This window comes from Ambystoma mexicanum, chromosome 5p (assembly GCF_040938575.1).
Source record: "Ambystoma mexicanum isolate Mex_15411 chromosome 5p, UKY_AmexF1_1, whole genome shotgun sequence".
Taxonomy (NCBI): Eukaryota; Metazoa; Chordata; class Amphibia; order Caudata; family Ambystomatidae; genus Ambystoma; species Ambystoma mexicanum.
Genome location: NC_090930.1, coordinates 1,017,386,206 through 1,017,404,717, shown reverse-complemented (window position 1 = coordinate 1,017,404,717; position 18,512 = coordinate 1,017,386,206). Strand labels below are relative to the sequence as shown.

The following is an 18,512-nucleotide window of genomic DNA, read 5'->3' as shown; positions in this document are numbered from 1 at the left end:
GATATATTCAAGTCTGTTTGCAACTTGAACTTGCTTCGGTAAATGTTTCATAGGGTAGAGCGTCATGCAGCGTTGACTCTTGGTCCTCGACGGTCTCTGTAGCGTACCTCGTGACTGAGGCTCGTATATAGTAGCACACGTGCTGACAGTTACCTCAGTTCTTAGTTTTTCCTCATTTTTTTCCTCATTGAAATAGCATTCTGTGTCACAGGAGGAGAAGGTGCAAGACAGAAATTCTAGGCAAGAGGGGTTGGATAGGAGGGCGATTAGCAATATGTGGGAGGAACATCCAGTCGAAAGAACGTTACCAGGGGTAACTTGTTCTTCGAATGGATTGTGTCCTCCCACACGTTCCTCATCTTTGACTGACTCCCAAAGCAGTTTGAGTTTGGCAGAGGGTGCTGTGAAAACAGAAGGTGAGTTTCCTTATTTTTCTCCCTCGATCCGTTGCGTTATTGTGCCGTTCATATCAAGGGAGGTGTAGTTGGAAAGGGGAGACTCTCCCCTTTCCAACAACATCTTTTTTGAAGTATTGCTGGGCACGGATCAGGCGCAGATCGCTAGTCTGTACCCAGCAATGCCACTAAACCACCAGGGATCGGTTTGTGAAGTGGGGGGGGCCAGCTGCTTAAGGATGCGGCAGCACACCCCCCCCCTCCCCGCAGGCAGAGAAAAGGGGAAAAAAATTAAATTCAGATTTGGGTGTGGAACCACTAGGCCACCAGTCATTTTTAATAATGAAAGCATGGTGGCCCTCTTCCCCCCACCCTAAGTGGAAGGGGGCACTGCATGTAGCCCTCCCTGGGGGGGGGGGGGCAGTGCTGCCCCCCCCTCTGAATGGGGTACATGAGATGCCCTCCATCCATTTGGGGTGGGCGGGGAGATGGCCACCAGAAATCTTAGTACAGGACCCAGCCGCCCCAGCATGGGGCAGTACGTTTTGCTGCCCCTAAGCAAAAAATACACAGATAAGGGTGTTGGGGGCAGGGGGTGGGGAGGGGCTTTGGGAGAGACACTAAAGCACCGGCCAGCAAGAACTCCAGGATAGTCGGGGGTAATGTCCCTGGCCTTGGTGTGCTGTCTCCCATATGGGCGACCAGTGGCAGTTCCGGCAGGGTCCCCATTCTTCCCCAGAGGGAAAGGCTGCAACGCAGCCCAGCCAGAGCTTCCAGGCTGGGCTTGGGGACGGTCGACCCACATGGGAGACGGGTGCCCAAGGCTTGGGACATCACCCCCGATCATCCTGGAGGTCTGGCTGGGATGTGTTCCAGAATTTACCTCCAGGAAGGGAGGGGGACCCTGCCAGAGCTCCCTGGGACTGCCGCTGCACTTGGGGATGGTCAACCCACATGTGGAGACGGGTGCCCAACGCCAGGTACCCAACCATCCTGGTATTCTGGCTGGCCTGCGTTACAGCTTCTCCCTCTGGGAAAGGACAGGGAATGTCCAGGGCCTCCCAGGAACCACTGATGGGTTGGGGACGTTCAATCCACATGGGAGTCAGCCGCCCAAGGCAAGAGATATGAATCCCCTACCACCCTGGAGCTCTGGCTGGGTTGTGTTACAGGTTCTTCCTCCGGAAAAGTGTGGGGACCCTGCCAGGGCTCCCTTGGACTGCTGCTGCACTTGGGGGATGGTCAACCCTTGCTCCAGGATGGTCAGGAGTGATGTCCCTGGCCGTGGATGGCTGTCTCCCATGTGGTTTGGCCATCCCCAAGCCCAGCAGCGGCTCCAGGGAGCCCCAGCAGGGTCCCAGACCTTTCCCAGATGGACAAGCTGCAACACAACCCATCCAGAGCTCCAGGCGGGGCTGGGGGGAGCAAATGGTTGACCCACATGTTTATGATATGGCATTTGTAACGTGCCTATACACAAGTGTTTCAAGGTGACGGGTGCCCAAGACCTGGGACATCACCCCGACCATCCTTGAGCTCTGGCTGGGTTGCATTACACCTTCTCCCTTTGGGAAAGGATGGCGAGTCTGCTGAGACTCCCTGAAACCGCCGCTTGACTTGTGAACGGTCAACCAACATGAGGGACAGCCACCAAAGGCCAGGGACATCACCCCCGAACAGCCTGGAGCTGCAGCATTACAGAATTTCCCCTCGGGGAACTGACAGGGACCCTGCCGGGGCTCCCTGGGAACTGCCGTTGGACTTGTGGACGGTCACTTTTTCTTATCCACCCAGGTAGGTGCACCCACACATGCGAGGTACTGTTTTCATCCGGACACCTGTGGAAATGTGGGATGGTAGGACATGTGTTGTTGGCGGCGTGTTTCATTAGCTTCCAGGTGGGAAATGTCTTTTTTGGGCCTTTGGGTAATACATTTGAAAGCAACTCACCCAAGTCAAGACCTCTGTAGATTCCCACAGGTGTCTTCCTTCCAGAAATGCATGGGGTTCCCTGTTGGTGGCTGCAACACCCCAGGCCCAAATCTGTAGGTTGGCTCCCCAAACCCTTTGGGGAATTGCAGTGGTTTAGCCTTTTCCCTTTGCGCCGAGGTAGGTGCACCCACACATGAAGTACCTTTTTTGTTTGCACACCTATGGAAATGCAGAAAGGTAGAACATGTGGTGTTGGCGGCATGGTGGGTTGCCAGGGGGAAAATGTGTGAAAATTGTAGGGGTTTTTGGGGCCAAATGTCAGACTTTGCCGGGGATTGTGGGTAATACATTCTGGGGCGATTCCCGCAAGTCAGACCTCTGTGGATTCCCAAGGACGTCTTCTTTTCGGAGACGCATGGGGTTCCCCGTTTTCCTTGGTGGCTTCAACAACCTAGGCCCAAATCTGTAGGTTGTCCACAAAAGCAAAATCCCTCAAAATCTGCTTTGCCGATTGGGGTAACCAGTGGTCTAGCCTTCGCACCCCACACATGAGGTACCGTTTCGAAGGTAGGAAATTTGTTGTACTCACTTGGTATTCATAACGTTTTCATACATTTGCTGATGCACTTTGTCACACAGCTCTTTCATTTCCCAATTGTGACCTACATTTAGTCGCTGCTTTAGGCACTATACACTTTTGTAGCCTGCACAAATCACCTACCTTTCAAAAAGGTATGCAGTGCCATTAAAATATAAAATGTATGCTTTCCCTTCCTCACCACATTGGGTTTCCTTTTTACACATGCTAACTACGTCTGTTTAGGCCATAAGCATAAAAATCCTGTGTACCATGGCTCCGTTTCTGGCTTGCGGTATTGCTGGTTTTGAAACATTACGAAAAATGTGCGATTTCCTAACTGGAAGAATTGCGGGAACGTAGCGGAGCATTGCTTTTCTCAAAATTCATAGAAGCCATTGCCTTACTAGGCCAACCACATACCTTATTCCCTACATAGTGGTTGCCTGACCTGCACAACTTGGAATTTTGTCTACTTTCAGAAATGTATGCGCCTTTCTGACTTCCCATTCAGCTTTCCTAACCACCTCTTCCATTTCGTCCACGCATGTCCTACTGGAAGAAAACTTTTTTTAAAAAAAAAATTTTTTAAACCACCTACCTCTTACAAAACGGCTGGTAACCATATCAAAATGCTTTCCACTCAACCTGTTCTTGAAAGTCCAGAAAATGGCTAATTCAGCACAGCAAACCATTTGTTCCTAGCTCTTACAAGGAAAAAAAATAATAAAACACAGGCTTCTTTGTATATCATTTTATTGGCATTTTCTGAAGAAAAAAAAAAGTTCTCCTTTTTTGGTAATTTTCTCTCACCCCCAAACAACAAACTAGGATTCCTTGGTGACGTTATGACCGCCTACACGTGGGAAGAAAAGGGGCCAAATTTGGCTGAGATAACTCATGTAACAAAAAGGTTACAAGGGATTGAATGGCGACATACCGAAATCACCAAAAAAGGCCTTGGCACCGGGGAGGAAACCCTTTGGCAGTTAAGGGGTTAAAGGGCACGAATGTAAGGGCTCAAAAGGAGCTCCCATAAGACCTCTTAGTACAAGGTTTAGATCCCATGATGGCACAATGAAGGGAGTAGGCGGAAACACATTTAAGCCTTTCAGACATTGTGTCATAATCAGTACTTTGAAATATGATCTTTTGAAAATTGAAATGGCCTCTAACTAGCCCTTCACCGTGGCTACTTACAACCTAAAATGAGTGAGATGAGCAAGAAAGAGAGGAACTTTACATGTAAAAAAAAAGGATCAAATTTTATTTTCCCCTGCACCAGCTGCAAAATCTATTCCAACGTCAGCGGTACAGGGATTTGGTTGCTGGTCTCCTAGCAAAAATCAACTTCCATTACGTCTTCCGGGAGGTCCCAAGCCTTCTCTCACGCTTTCAGACACCAGGCGTAAAAGTTGAAAGTACTGATCTCTGGGTGAAGAATGCAGCCTTCCTCTTGCCAGAGTAGGTCCTCTCTTGCAGGGGGTGTGGGGGAAGAATGGACGAATTGGAGGGCAGATGGCCACTTCCAGAAGTTCCGGGTACCATGTTCTCCTGGCCCAATCTGGAGCACTGAAGATCATGGTTTTCCCGAACTTCCTCAACCTCTGTATTACGTGAGGAATGACGGGGACTGGTGGAAACGCTTACAGAAATGCATACAGTAGCGGAAATCCCCAGTCCACTAGGAATGGGTCTTCTAGAGCTCCTCTTTGGGGAAATCCCCTGTAGCAGAATAGTTGACACTGGTTGTGAACAGATCCACTTGAGGTGTTCCCCCTAAGGGCAAAGATCTCTTTAAGGATCTCATGCTCAGAGCATCCACGCTGTGTTCTTTTCTCTGGCTAGATGAACTACCAGAAGAGCCATCCCTTCTCTCAGTGCCAAAAACCAGAGCTGCACTGCCTCTGCACAGGGGCAGTGACCCTACAACCTCTCTCTTGTTGAGGTAATGCACGACCACTGTGTTGTCAGTCATCATCAGGACACTCCCCCCCCCCCCCCCTCCTCCTCCTCCCCCCGTATCGAGGGCAGGAAGGCCATCAGCGCTAGTCTGATTGCCCTCACCTCCAAAAGGTCGATATGGAGTCTGGACTCAACCGAGACCAGTGTCTGCTTATTGAAAATTGTCATGTGCGCTCTCCATCCTGAGAGGGAGGCGTCCGTCACAACTGAAGTCTCTGGCCATGGTTGCAAAAAATGTTCCTCTCATCGCATTCTCACACCACAGGAGATCCTGGGCGACCTTTGTCGGGACCTGGAGAAGGTCTGTCATTCTGCCGGAAAATTGAGACCACTGGGATCCGAGAGCCCACTGAAGGCATCTCATTATCAGACAGGCTTCTAGCACCAGAAGAAATGCAGGATGCTATGAGGCCGAGCAACCTAGGAAATCGTAGACCGGAAGGCGTTGAGCACTCTGATATTTTTGGACCAACTGCAAAAGATGTTGAGCCCCTAACTCGGATGGCAAAGCTTTTCCAGAGGCTGAATCCAGGACTGCTCCAATAAATTGAAGCTTCTGAGAGGGTGTCAAATGAACTAGTTCAGAGAGAAGCCCAGCTCGTGGAGGTGTTACATGCACCCGAGATAACCCTGACACTGTTCCAGAGAAACAGCTCTAATCAGCCAGTCGTCCTGGTAGGGGTAGATGTGAATCCCCCAGCGTAGACTTGCTGTCTCCAATGCCATAAAATTGGGGAAAACCCTGGGGGCTGATGTGAGCCCGAATGGCAGAACTCGAAACCGATAATGATAACCGCCAACTGCAAACCTCAGGTACTTTGTGCTTGTGATGCATCAGCACATGAAAGCAAGCATCATGAAGGTCCATTGACGGCAACAAATCCTAGAGTCGAAGGGCCTGAAGGATCTGCGAAAGAGTTCCCATCTTGAACTTGCCCTTCCTGAGGAACTTGTTCAAGCATCTCAAGTCCAAGCTGGGTCGCATTCCTCCATCCTTCTTGCGGATTAGAAAGTAAGGAGAGTAGCAACCTTGGTTCCCCTCTGCTACAGGTACCAATTCTAACGTACCTTTCCCCAATAGGGTGAGAAGCTCCTGTTGGAGGAGTGGATATGGAACCAAAGTTGATCTTGCTTTTGGGGCGCAATCAGGCAGTCTTTTCAGGAATGGGAGGCATGAACCGTCTGCTACTGTTTGTAGGACCCATGCATCCGAAGTTATGCTTTGCCAACTCTGGACATAAGACAGTATGCCCCCCTACCACAGTTGAGGGGTTAAAGGATTCCTTTTCCACCTGCAGCAGAGGGTAATTCAGCGGGTGTTGAACATGGAGTCCTTCCTCCTCTACCTTCCACGATATGGTCTTCTTTGAACTCTTTGTGAAAACTGACCTCTTCCTCTAGATGTGGAGGAATATAAACAAACCCTCCATCCTTCAGATTGAGGTTGTCTTATTGCTGCCCCTAAAGATGTTGCTGCAGCTGTAGAAGCTTGCAGTTTCTAGACTGCCATCGGCCTTCTCCCCAAACAGAGAAGTACCATCAAACGGCATGCCTAGCAGACGTGCATGAACATCCGCCAAAAATCCAGATTTTCTTAACCAAGACATCCGTCTAATTACTGTGCTTGCAGTCATTGCTCTACTGACCAAGTCCACTGTATACAAACTAGATTGTAGCGATTGTCTCATGACAGCTTTGCTATCAGGCTTAAAATGCATTCTCGCTATGGTATGTGCTCTGCTGCTAGAGCAGCCACACCCCATAGGGTATGTGTGCATTTCATTAATGCACTGGTAGCATTGGCAGATTTTAGTACCATATTTCCTGCAATGTATACTCTTACCTAAAGAGTACACCCTCCGATCTTCTTTGTCTGTTGGAACAGAAGGATAGGCTGCAGCCTTTGAAGAAGCTGCTGCTTGAACCACTAAGCTTTCAGGCATTGGGTGCCTGATCAGAAATGGAGGATCTACAGAAGCAGGCTTATATTTACTTAACTCGTTAACAGACAGAGAACTGGTTGATGCCAGATTCCATTCCCTAAAGGCTGCATGAAATGGCAATACAGCGTCTCTAATTGGCCCACTGTCTAAGATATCAGTGAGGTCATCAGTCTACACAGTAGCTGCAGGTCTGAACCATCCCAGATATTCAGCTACTTTACCATTAACTGCCCTGTAAGAAGGACCAGTAAAACCAGATAAAGTCTGTCTCTGGTGAGGTTTCCCCAGCTGCTGGTTTCCTTCAATGTTTCCACAAGATTCTGCATTTTGGATTCTGAAATTAATTATTCTGAAACGTTTAGAGTTCCAGATTCATACCCAAAAGGGGGCAGATCCTCTTCCTCCTCGTCATCTTCAAAGTTTGACCTCATCTGCCTAAAGAAATCAGGACTAGGAATGGGTTGAACAATTAGACTTTGCAGTCTTCAAGAGCAAAGAATGCTCCAACAAAGCTGAAGGCTTATTCGAAACTGCCGACGAATGAGTCGGCACGTATAGTGCTTCAAAGGCTCAATATGTATTATATGCCTCAAAGGTTCAGGTGACAAACAAATGTTTCGATTTGTTCGAAGAAAGCTTGGATGCCTCGAGGTAACAGACACTAGCTTTTTCTTCAGCGTTGAGGAAGATTCCTTCAATTTATGTCAAGGAACCTCTCTTCTCAGGCTCTTAGGCACGCGAGAAGGACACACACACGTGACTCCCCACCGGTCTCAATAGACGCTGAGGGGTGGCCACTTTTCTTGGGACTCCTTTAGAGCCAAACTCAGAGGAGCAGGTTTTTTTAAAAATCTCAGTTTTAAGCAGAAGTTTCCTAACTCCGCTGGAGTAGAGTTTTTTGAGAACAACTCTTTTTAGAAGAGGACCTGCAATGCCTTTTCTTACCCTTTTTATGGCAATAGGAGGACGATAGTCATGAACCAGACCGCAAACGTCTATGTTTTAATGTTCTTTACAGGAGAGACAATCGCTCGAGTCAGAGGAGGATTTCCTCTTCGAAGTGGTAAGGGCCGGGAGGGAAGGCGGCGGGGGCGGCGAAATGCTTACCTGCATAGAGTTTCCCCTTCCTTTCCCATCATTGATTGACACAAGCCACAGTAGTTGACCTTGTAGCCCGATCCAATGCACCACGGACAAGTGTGGTGCGGGTCTGTGATCGACATCTTGGCACCACAGTCTGAACACCGCTTGAAGCCGGTCTTCAGTATGGAGGCCATTTTGAAGTAAAAACGCAATTTAAATCGCCAAGGCGATTAGCTCTGAAGCATGCAGCAATGCGGAAAAAAACAGGGTCAGCCCGTGTGCCACTATATACCAGCATCAACGTCACGAGGGACGCTACAGAGACAGTAGAGGACCAAAATTAGATGTTGCAAGACGCTCGATCCTATGAAAAAAAAAATAATATTCCGAAGCAAGTTGCAAGCAGACTTGAATTAATCAAAAGATGAGGAATAGGTGGGGGGTGGGGGGGACAATCCTTTCGAAAGAACAGTTCAGTAAATCTTTGGCTCACAGATTTCTAAACATCTGCAGCAATGCAGATGAGTAAGAAAAGTGTCAGATTAGACAGAGGAGCGTTTTTACCTGGATCTCCAATATGGACTGCCCAGAGCAAGAGAAACAGCAGATTACTGGTCAAAGAGGGCAGTGGACATACTTGTAGAAGCCCGACAGCGAGACATCTTAATAGCATGGTAATGCGCGATAAGCTGGTCCCTGGAGAGTGTCATGCAAGAGCATCAAATTAATTCTTCTTTCCATTTCCTCCCCTCTTCAGCTCTTTCATATTTGATTGACTGGTTGTGATCTCAGTCCAAAATATCTTGCATGTGCGTTTGCCCAGAAGGGAACAGGTCATGCTTTTCTTAAAGCAAAACAATACAGCATGCTACACCTACGGTCTGTTCCCCTTTGTTTACAGGGCAATGAGAAAACACGGTCCTCTCAGTGACATGTGCGCATTCGTAAAGAGCGGATACGGTGCGAGCATTATTGTGACTACAAACCAAAGCATAAAGCTGCCACAGCAACCTTTCAACATGTTTAGAGGGCTCAACCCTATGACTCCCCTGAGGTCTGTACTGCTCAAAGGAAAAATTATAAAAGACCTGGAAAATAGGACATATTCTAGGTGTGTATTCGCACTACGGACAAAAAGGGTAACCAAACCTCACCATGTAGAGCAGAGACCAGATACACCTTTGAAATGTTAGACACTTTGCCAGCTATCGCTTGGGAGGGAGTAAACCCAGGGGAGTGCAAGTGGAATACTGCACTAACAGAGTTCTTGCCAAAGCAAAGTGAACAGCATTTTACTTGTCGCAAAGCCACTGAAGAATCCACAAGTATCCACCATGTTTATCCTTTTGATTTCACCATGAACTAGCCGCAATGTATTAAGAACCGCCTAAAAAAAAAAAAACGAATCTGTGCGGTTATCCCAAGAACGAACTCTCCCCACCTGACGCCCAATTTCTTTTCATTCGCAGTTGATTTGGCTCATTTTCACAAGAGCAGTTTGGATGAAACACTCAATTAAGTCTGAAGGTTGTGGAGAACAAGCAACTCTAAATGACACCAAAAAAAAGAAAAATAAAAGTTACCCCCACCGTCATGCTCTACATCTACTCAGTGAAGCGCAGCTCACACCACCTTTTGTATTGCAGCATTGACCATGGCAAGTCACTAAGCAGCCATGTGGTGAGCCCGCGTGGTAGCTTTTTACCCACCGTTTCACACCAACTTCGAAGGTAAACCAATGCTTCCTAGCAGCCATACATGTAAGGGGTGCATCAACCACTTTTACTCCCTACAAATAGGCAAATACTCCCAAAAGATAAAAATAGGGAGTAAAATACTCCATCCAAAAATAGGACACATAGGAGGCTGTCCCCTGTTTTCATTCACACAGCTGCCTGGATACGCTCGGGCCAGTAGTAGACTTGGTGCCTAGTCTTACTGCCTGATCTGAAGAGGTACAAATGTGTCTTTTTAATGTGCCTGGATAACTTTGTGCAAAGAAATATTTATCACAAAACATTTCTATTTTACAGTTAAAACATTTTTGCTCGCTTAGAAAATACGAGGCACTTACTGTTTTATACTCCCATAAAAATCATTTTACTCCTAACTTTAAAGAATATCGAGTAAATACACCAAATCTGGAGCACTGCTTCCTAAAATCTAAAACTTGCGAAAGGCTTCTGGAGGAGAGGGTAATGGGTCTGAAATCCCTTTGAAAATGATTCACAGAAGAGACCCATACAACGTGATATATTTACTAGTCTGCAACGTTTAACTCGGCGTTGTCGTTTCTTAGAAAATCCTTTTGAGAATATCATTTAAAGACCACTATTTGGGACATGGATTACTGTATCCAAATGCTGCAAAAACAAAATAAAAGCGCATATCGTTAGGTGACACACCGTATAAACGTAATGAGGGGCAGGCAAGAAAAAAATAAATAAAAATAACACACACACACACACAATTCACAAGTAGATGAAACCCTGGCTCAAAGTAACGGACCACTGCCCGGGCCCGCATTCGAAATTGTATGTGGTCTTCCATTTTCTCAGAAAGGGAGCGTTTGCTCATTTTTGGAAGAACACTTACAAAAAAAAGTCATACCGCTCCACCCTCCAGCAATCCTCCCAAGAAGAATATCCCAAGTAATCTAACCTGCTAAAACCATGCATTTGTAAAAAAGTGTCCCTTATTTATTTTTCAGGCCAGTGTGGCTGGAATGGACTGCCACCTATTGCGAAATTAAAACCTGGACTACTTGCCATCAACCAGGCATTCGAGACTGGAAGTTTCTGGCCTCACCACTACGGACTACTAGAAGGGTGTGAACGTGCCACTGAAAGCCAGCAAAGACCATTACTGAGAGCAGTCAAACGCTGTTAAAAAACACAGCATAATCTGTTATCCAAATTATTACGGACTGGATAACTGATCACTTCAAAAACATTTGTAATGAGCTTGCCAGGAGGTTGGAAAACAAACCATTTCCCCAGCACCTATTTCGGTGTACATTCCTGACCCAGTTCTAGTACGGCATTAGCAGTGTCCTGCTGCCACTTTACCCTTGTATTCCTTCCCTTTCATCTTCATTCTGCTTTCCTTCTTTTTTAATCAAGTGCTCCACTTCTCCCCTCTCCACTACCCATCCCCGCCTCTCCATCTCTCCAGACCCCACCCCACTTCTGAGGCATATGCATGCATCCCGAATCCTGAGGTAAGGCGCCAGATGGCTCAAGGTCCCACACTAAGTTTCCTGAATGATTCCAGAAGGGATCCATCAAATGAGGCAACCAGCATCAACTTATGCCAACCTGATCGGCCAAGCACAAAAATCACAATAGAAATATGGATTTGTGCCAACACCACTTAATGTAGTAGTCAATTAAGTTTGTGTGTGTGCACAGTTTCTCTAAATGGCGCCAGCATTTACCCGTGTGAACTCGCTCCTCAAAATGTACCCAAAATAAAATAAGAACAAAATGAGGAGGCACGGACGGTCTGTACTTGGTGCTCATATGCCAAAACAAGGAGTTGTAAATTGAAAAGCGACATTGGGTCAACCCATTCAAGCAGACAAATGTTCAATGCCAACAATTAATAGGGCTTAATGGAAACTGCCAACTTTAGAAGCAGTTTTCAATCCGAATTTGAGGGAAAATGCACAGCCAACGCACAGCACAGGCTTGGTACTCGAAACAAAAGTGTGTAATTTGACAAGCTGAAAGCAGGAGGTGCTTGGAAACTGAAAACGGTTTCTGGCAATAGGTGACCGGTGACTGCTTCAAACAACTGACAAGACAGGACAAATTCATGTCGAGTGGATCTCTGATAATGGGAGCGCAGTAAAGAAGAAAGTTGGTCCTGCCCTCCCCCACTATCAAAATGCATATGGTGCCCAACCCAGAGTTCTTAGCATATCAACTTGCACGTGAACACAAAGCCTACCAAGGGCGGATGTCCCTTCTCGAAAACCCCCAATAGATACTAACTCCCATCTAATGTAAAACCTGCCAGGTGTCTAACCCAGCACCCCAGATTTAAAACAAACCCACACAACCGTTAACAAAACGATGGGTGTAGTGCTCGATTTGGGTACAGAGGGGATTTTGAGGGCACCTAACTGTACTAGACTGTTTCAAGTGTTTTACTTACTGCCGTTAATATTCACTGCAATAAATGAATGTATAGGTCACGTAACCATACTGCAAGCTATGCACACTAATTGTCACAGATCAAAAATATGGTATTCGGAAAGACTAGACAGCTGGAAAATTCAGTCACGGCTATAGTTTTACTTTCAAATAACTATTGTTGGACTTAATTTCCGGGACAGGTTTGGGGTTATTCTGCCATGAGTTTTAAAAATATTTGACGGGGGTAGGAGGGGCGTTACCTGCTCCCAAATATATAGCTATATCTCCCATGGTGCTTTGCAGCAGAGACCTTTCAGAAATGAAAAGCCGCCATTTTATTTTGCTCGATGCAATCGATTCCCAGGATCATACAAAAACTAATTTCTAAAAATGATCCAATTGCATCAGGATAGAGATGGGGAGAATGAGAAAGGATGCTATGTGAAAATGGAGAGCTGGGGGTGGCCTGGGGAGCCAATTACAATTTAAACATTTTTGGATTATCGGGGGGGGGGAATCTTGTGAGATTCCCCGAGGCTACAACAGACAGTGCACTCGGAAAAGAAAATGCGTCACAAGAACAAAAGATTGAAAGGGCGGTAATGGGAGATGGCTAGGGAGAGAAAAAGCAGCTGCTGGAGTGGGTGAGGTAAGGGGCCGTGAAAAGAGCAGGGGTGTGGGATGTACAGCGTGAGTGGCCGAGAGGCAAGGAAGAACTTTTGATTTTCAGATTATTGGGAGAATACCACAGGCATGGGTAGTTCGTTGCCGCTGTATTTGTAGCTCATTGTCATTAACCAGGGGAATCCTGTGGGAGAGTGAAAAAAAAAATGAAAAAAAAAAAGTTTATTTGCACACCTCCAGTGATCTCATCCACTAGGAAGGGAGTAATGGGGGTCTTCGGACCACTGGCCATGGTCAAAGGCTATGGCTAATGGACCCCAAAAGAAATATATTGGTTCAACATGTACACTGGACACGGCTGAATGCCAAGGCTAGTGGGCACTGGTGGGTTGGAAGGAGACCAACTCCTAAGGACATACTAATTCACTTTATTATTACGGGCCAACTTTAACTATTTCTAGAGGGAGTTCTCTACCCATCTAAAGGAACTAAAAAAAAATATATATATATAAAAAAAGTGCTCGTCTGTCACCAAGAAGTCCAAAAGAAAGAAAAGTCCAAATCCAATTCTACCTGGTTGTACGTATCTGTGGCAACTCTTTCTCACCTTCTTGATTTAGAACCAAGAACGTCTCAACTTTCTCATCAGCTTTATCAAGGCTCTGGTTTCTTCTCAGTTGGTATTTACCCTCACCTGGGTTCACTTTGTAGCCATCTTGTTTACTTGGTAGTCTTGTCTTTTGTCCTTTATCACAAGAGGTTATGCCACAGTCTCCCCTTTTCATATGGGTGCTCATATAGTAATTTCCCTCCTTTATCAAGAATTCTTCCCACACAGGATTATTCTAGCGCCTCTTTACACAGTTCCAAATTACATAGGTTTACATGAACTAACTTGTGAGTACTGGGACGAGTCTCTCCTCTCGTATTATTATCCTCCACCAGCCCAACCGCCTCCCTCTGTATGTCAGGAACATTACAGGCCATGGCATTCGCTCGGGTGATAGTGTTTGATATTGTCCTTGGTTTTGTCGCACTCCCGTTCTCAGCTTCCCTTCTGCTGTATACAGGGATTAACGTTTCGGAAGCTGTTCGCGCTCCTTGCATTTTCCAGTGGTCTCTGTGCGTTTCGTCAGGCGTCCTGCCCATTACGATATGGATGTGGTCTTGCAACCACCTGGCACAGGACTCTGCTTTCTTGCTCCACAACGGCTCATCGGTCGAGTATGCCCGGCATCCAGCATCTTACACTGCCATTCTGTAGCTCCTCAAAAGTCATGGGCTCCACAGCTCGTCTAAGGTGCTCACATCAGGGGACTTCCCCAACTAGGATACTCTCTGCTTCTCCTTGTTCCTTCACTCATACCAGTTAAGTATGAGTCTTAGTCTTAAAGAGACATTCGCTTTCCTTCTCCGGGCTGGTTGGTTCAAGCATTACCTTCAACCAAATATGCAGATGGTACATTAGTCTTCGTAGCAGATGGTCCCATGTATGCTACTATGCTGTGTTGCTTATGGAGTTCCTCACAAGAACAGGTGTCCTTGACCGTAAAGAGGGGTTTCCCAGTGAGGTCCCACTTATCAAGACCCCTAGGGAGGGTCTTGCAGAGCGTGCTCAACTCCATAGCCTAAAAGGGGGAGGCTGTCCTTTGGAAAGAAGGATGAATACCTTTGATTGGTCACACCACCAAAGAAACCTATTGGTGCAACAAGTACAGTGGACAAGGCCGAAGGCCGTGGCCAATGGGCCCCCCAAAAAAAATTATTTTTTTTTAAAAAAAACAAACAAACTATAGTATAACAAAAGCCTTGAAATTGTGAATAACGAGTTAAGGTGATCAGATTTGACACGACAAACTGAAACTCAGCACTCACATTTGAAGCAAGTCCACCTTCAATTTGCGTCCCCTGTTTCGCAGTGTATGACCACAATTACATCATATACAACACTGATGGCATCACTAAGGACATCGTCACAACAGCAATACGACATTGTTGGAATATTTTTTGCCCACTTTTGATACATATTTATTACACTTAACATGACAAAAAAAAAAAAAACAGTCATGCACAAGTATCATAGGATTACATGCGAAGCGTCACTATCAATTTATACATTTGGAATGTAATACAAATGGTTTGAATTTCGTATATTAGTAAGCAATTACAATACTAATTGCAGGAAAAGTAACTGGTCCAGTTAAATCTAGATAACGTAATAAGTAGATGTAGTAAACAAAAAGAATAGAAGTAGAAACATGTTTAATAGTACAATAGTCAATGTTCACAAAATGTATGCTTCTCCTTAGCGTAACATTAAACAAACATTTTTTTATAGACAAGTATTAAAAACTAAAAAAAAAAAATCCCCCAAAAAAGAAAGCATGTTCCTGTGTGCATTGTAATAGTATAGAATCTATAAATTTTAATGTTTGAGTAAGTCAGTTACTTATGCTACAGAATTGTATACAGTATGTTACATTTAAAGAAACAATATCTGGCTGCAATGTACTGTGCAACTATGAAATATGTTAATGTATGGTATGTAACAAAGGAGAGTTGTCATTTTAAAACATTATCAAACCACTGATATCAGTTATGTCATGTAGGATGTAATTAGTAATCTACAGTGAGGCCATCAATGTGGTCATACGCGGCGCAAAGTTAAGGTGGAATGTGAGATAGATAGATATATCTATCTCCACATGCTGCAACCACAAGGCTGTCAGGACTATACTGCACTGATGATACCTAATAAGGGTGAAACCAGGTATGTAGTGGTCCTGGCAGCCTTGCAAATGTGTGTCTTGAGTTGATTAAGCTATTTATAAAGTAGCACTCCCCTCTTAGACAAAGAATTTCCTGGAGAAAAAGGTTTGCAGTACAGCTAATTTGCATACCCACAATGACTTGCTGTTGAGGTTCTGAACTGGAGGTGAACTTCCAGCTATGGCTACTAGGTGGTGTTGTGGAATGTGTGACTTGGCTAAAATTAACATACATGTATACACACAAACCAATGCTTTGTATGTTAATACGTCACACAGGGACTGGGTAATGAAATGCATGTGGAACCTTAATAACAATGTAATGCCATTATATGCTCCCAGCCTACAAGACAATTCTGGCCAACATAAAGACGTCACAAGGACTGCCAACTAATGATTACTCACAAGTACTGCAATTTACGAGTTAACATGTATTGGTATATAACGCTAGAGGTTGCCTTGCTGACATTTCACAGCACTGGTTCGCCTTGTGAACACTTTCATGGTTAAAGTCTTGCCTCAAGTTCACTGGTCAAGCTTATGTTTGGCCAAAGGGGTATTTCATCTGGAATTTGAAGGCGAGCGAACAAGGGGAGTGTTCTCGGCTAAGTCCCATTCAAACTAGGAGCACAAAGAAACTGGCGAAATGAACGTTTCAGCTAATTTGGTGTGTTAATAAACTGCTTGCAAAAAAGACGGGACATGAACGGTTCCAGCTCCCGTATCAATGAAGCACTTCACCAACAGTCTATCAAAACAGACCACATTCAAATCTCATCATTCTCCAAGGGCTTCACACTAGTTTATCTGGGAGAAAAGGGGATCTGCCTTAAGAGCAAATCACATCCTACTCACTCCATTGCCCTGGATGGGCCAGGTACAAAATGCTAAACTAAGGCCACTCTTGAATGAGGAAGGGCGAAGCTTGTCTTGAAGCAATACCCTCGATTGGCAGATTTGGAAGTTACTGCGACCTTCTACTATGGAGCTCATTTGGTACACGGGATTAACGTGAATCGAAGGCATAACTTCCGTTCACTTCCCACCCATTTTTGTTAAAGGGGGAGAAGGCAACCTTTGTTTCTGACGCCTCCCTTCCTCGCCACCATCCATATGCACTAGCATTTTCATGCCAGCGTAAATGCTGGGGATCCCTATGGAGCCCACCGGTTTTGTGCGCTAGCACTGGGATCCACTGTAAACGCTGGCTGCCATGAACGCATGGCAGGCAGCATTTAATTATTTTGAACAGCGGAAGGCAAAAGGTGGCGTGTTTGCACTCCAACATGCAAATGATGAAAATTTGACCGCAAGTCAGGTCCACGCAAATTACGATAATCTTCCAAACGACCTACGAGATGTTCAGTTAAGGACATCAAACATCGATAGCCTTAATTCATGGCTTGTTGTATACATTTTTCATCCTTGGGTTTTAAGTTCTTAATATTTTCAAACGACAATGTAATTTTCCTGGATTGGGACAGTGCACAATGAAAAAGGTATAGCCCTCAATGGCAATTAAAAGACATACAATTAGTTACATTTAAATGTTGGTTCCTAAATAGTAGGGTAATCGTATTGCCAACTCTTGATAATTGACAGAATGAACGTTTGATTGCAGTTTTGCTGTTTCAAGACAGTAATACAGGCATAGACCTCAAGGCCCGTTCCCTCGCTATGATAGAACCGGTATGAAGTTTCTATGGTCCAAGCGACTTCAAATCACTTTGGTTATAGGTAAGATGGAGATTAGGGAGGGTGATAAGAGTTGCACAAGCCAATGTACTCATGCGGAGGTAAGAAGGCAAATACAAGTCAGTTCGTCCTGGTACCAAACTAAAGTTTATTGGCCTCGGACACCTTGGAAGTTCGCTCTGTGGGTGCTCCTTTGGCCGGAAGCGACCGAGTGGCTGCCACGTCAGCAAGCCAAAGCCGGAGCAGCAACCGCCTCAAAATGTCATCACACGGATACCTTACTCCGGACCTTCCTTTACATTTACTATTAATACTTCACAATCCCAAGAACGGTAATATTTACTATTAATAATTAATACTTCCCAATCCCAGGAAATTGGGAGGGGGCGTTACTCAGGGTTCCCTCCACCAACTCGGCTAAAGTTAAATCACTTGCCGTCGCTTTGAAACGAATTCAAAAACATAAATGCGTGACACTTTCCCCACCCCTGGTCTCCTTGGCTGGCAAGGGAAAGGCAGTGGGCTTCTATATATTTACCAGGGCGCAAAGAACATGATGAAGTGCGGCGCCTCGGTGATGGCGTGTGTGAACATCTCGGCGGTGTAGAGGTGCTTAGAGTGCGGGTCCTCGTCATCCGCCACCAGTTCTGGATCCAGAGGCTCCCCCCCGTGTGAGGGCGGCAGCAGCGCCGGGCAGAAGCAGAGCAGGAGCAGCAGGCGCTCTCGCAGAGGAGACATGGCAGCAGCCGCTGACAGGTGGTGGTTAGCTGGAGAAGCCGGCAGAGGAGGAGAGCGGTCGGGAGGCTGTCAGTTGGCGGGCAGGAAGGCAGCTGACGGCAGGCCTGAACGCTCTCTCTCCTAGCCGGCAAATGTGCTCCTCATGTACAGTCACTGGTGCTTCATTTTACTGCAGCAGCCGAAAAGCGCCGCTCTGGGAAGAAACTATCGAGCGGGGCGGGGCCTGCTACTAGTGACGTGTATCAGGACCGAGCGCCCTGCCCAGGATCTGCTGCTCTCCATTGGCTCCCACGACGTGAACGTTTCTATCCTACAAATTGACTGAGCCACGATTGGCTTACTTCCTGACTCGTTCTCAGTGGACAGCGTTTACGTCTAAAATTGTATGCGTGAAGTGGCTCTTGCAGGACGAGGTAGACTACACACTGCATACTTCCCAACATTCTGTGACCAAAAAGATGTAGGATTTGTCAAGTTTCAAAAATAATAATTTGCATAACAATGACATCACAGGAAAATACAAAACATACATTGTTGGCACCGTTGAAGCATTCTAAAATACACAACCCATCAAACAGCACAACATGGAAAGATGTTCAAATGTTAAAACTTTATCATTCTAACCAATAGTTTATTTTAGAGATGATGTCTTT

General features: G+C 45.9%; 1 protein-coding gene across 1 annotated transcript in view; it reads right to left on the bottom strand.

Moving 5' to 3' along the window:
• TXNDC5 (thioredoxin domain containing 5) overlaps positions 1-18,065 on the bottom strand; it is a 141,644-nt gene extending 123,579 nt beyond the window's left edge. Inside the window, exon 1 of the mRNA XM_069613492.1 lies at positions 17,660-18,065. Coding sequence (XP_069469593.1) covers positions 17,660-17,859 — 200 coding nt within the window. The 5' untranslated portion in view covers positions 17,860-18,065. The remainder of the gene's footprint in view (positions 1-17,659) is intronic.
• Positions 18,066-18,512: the final 447 nt, after the last annotated feature.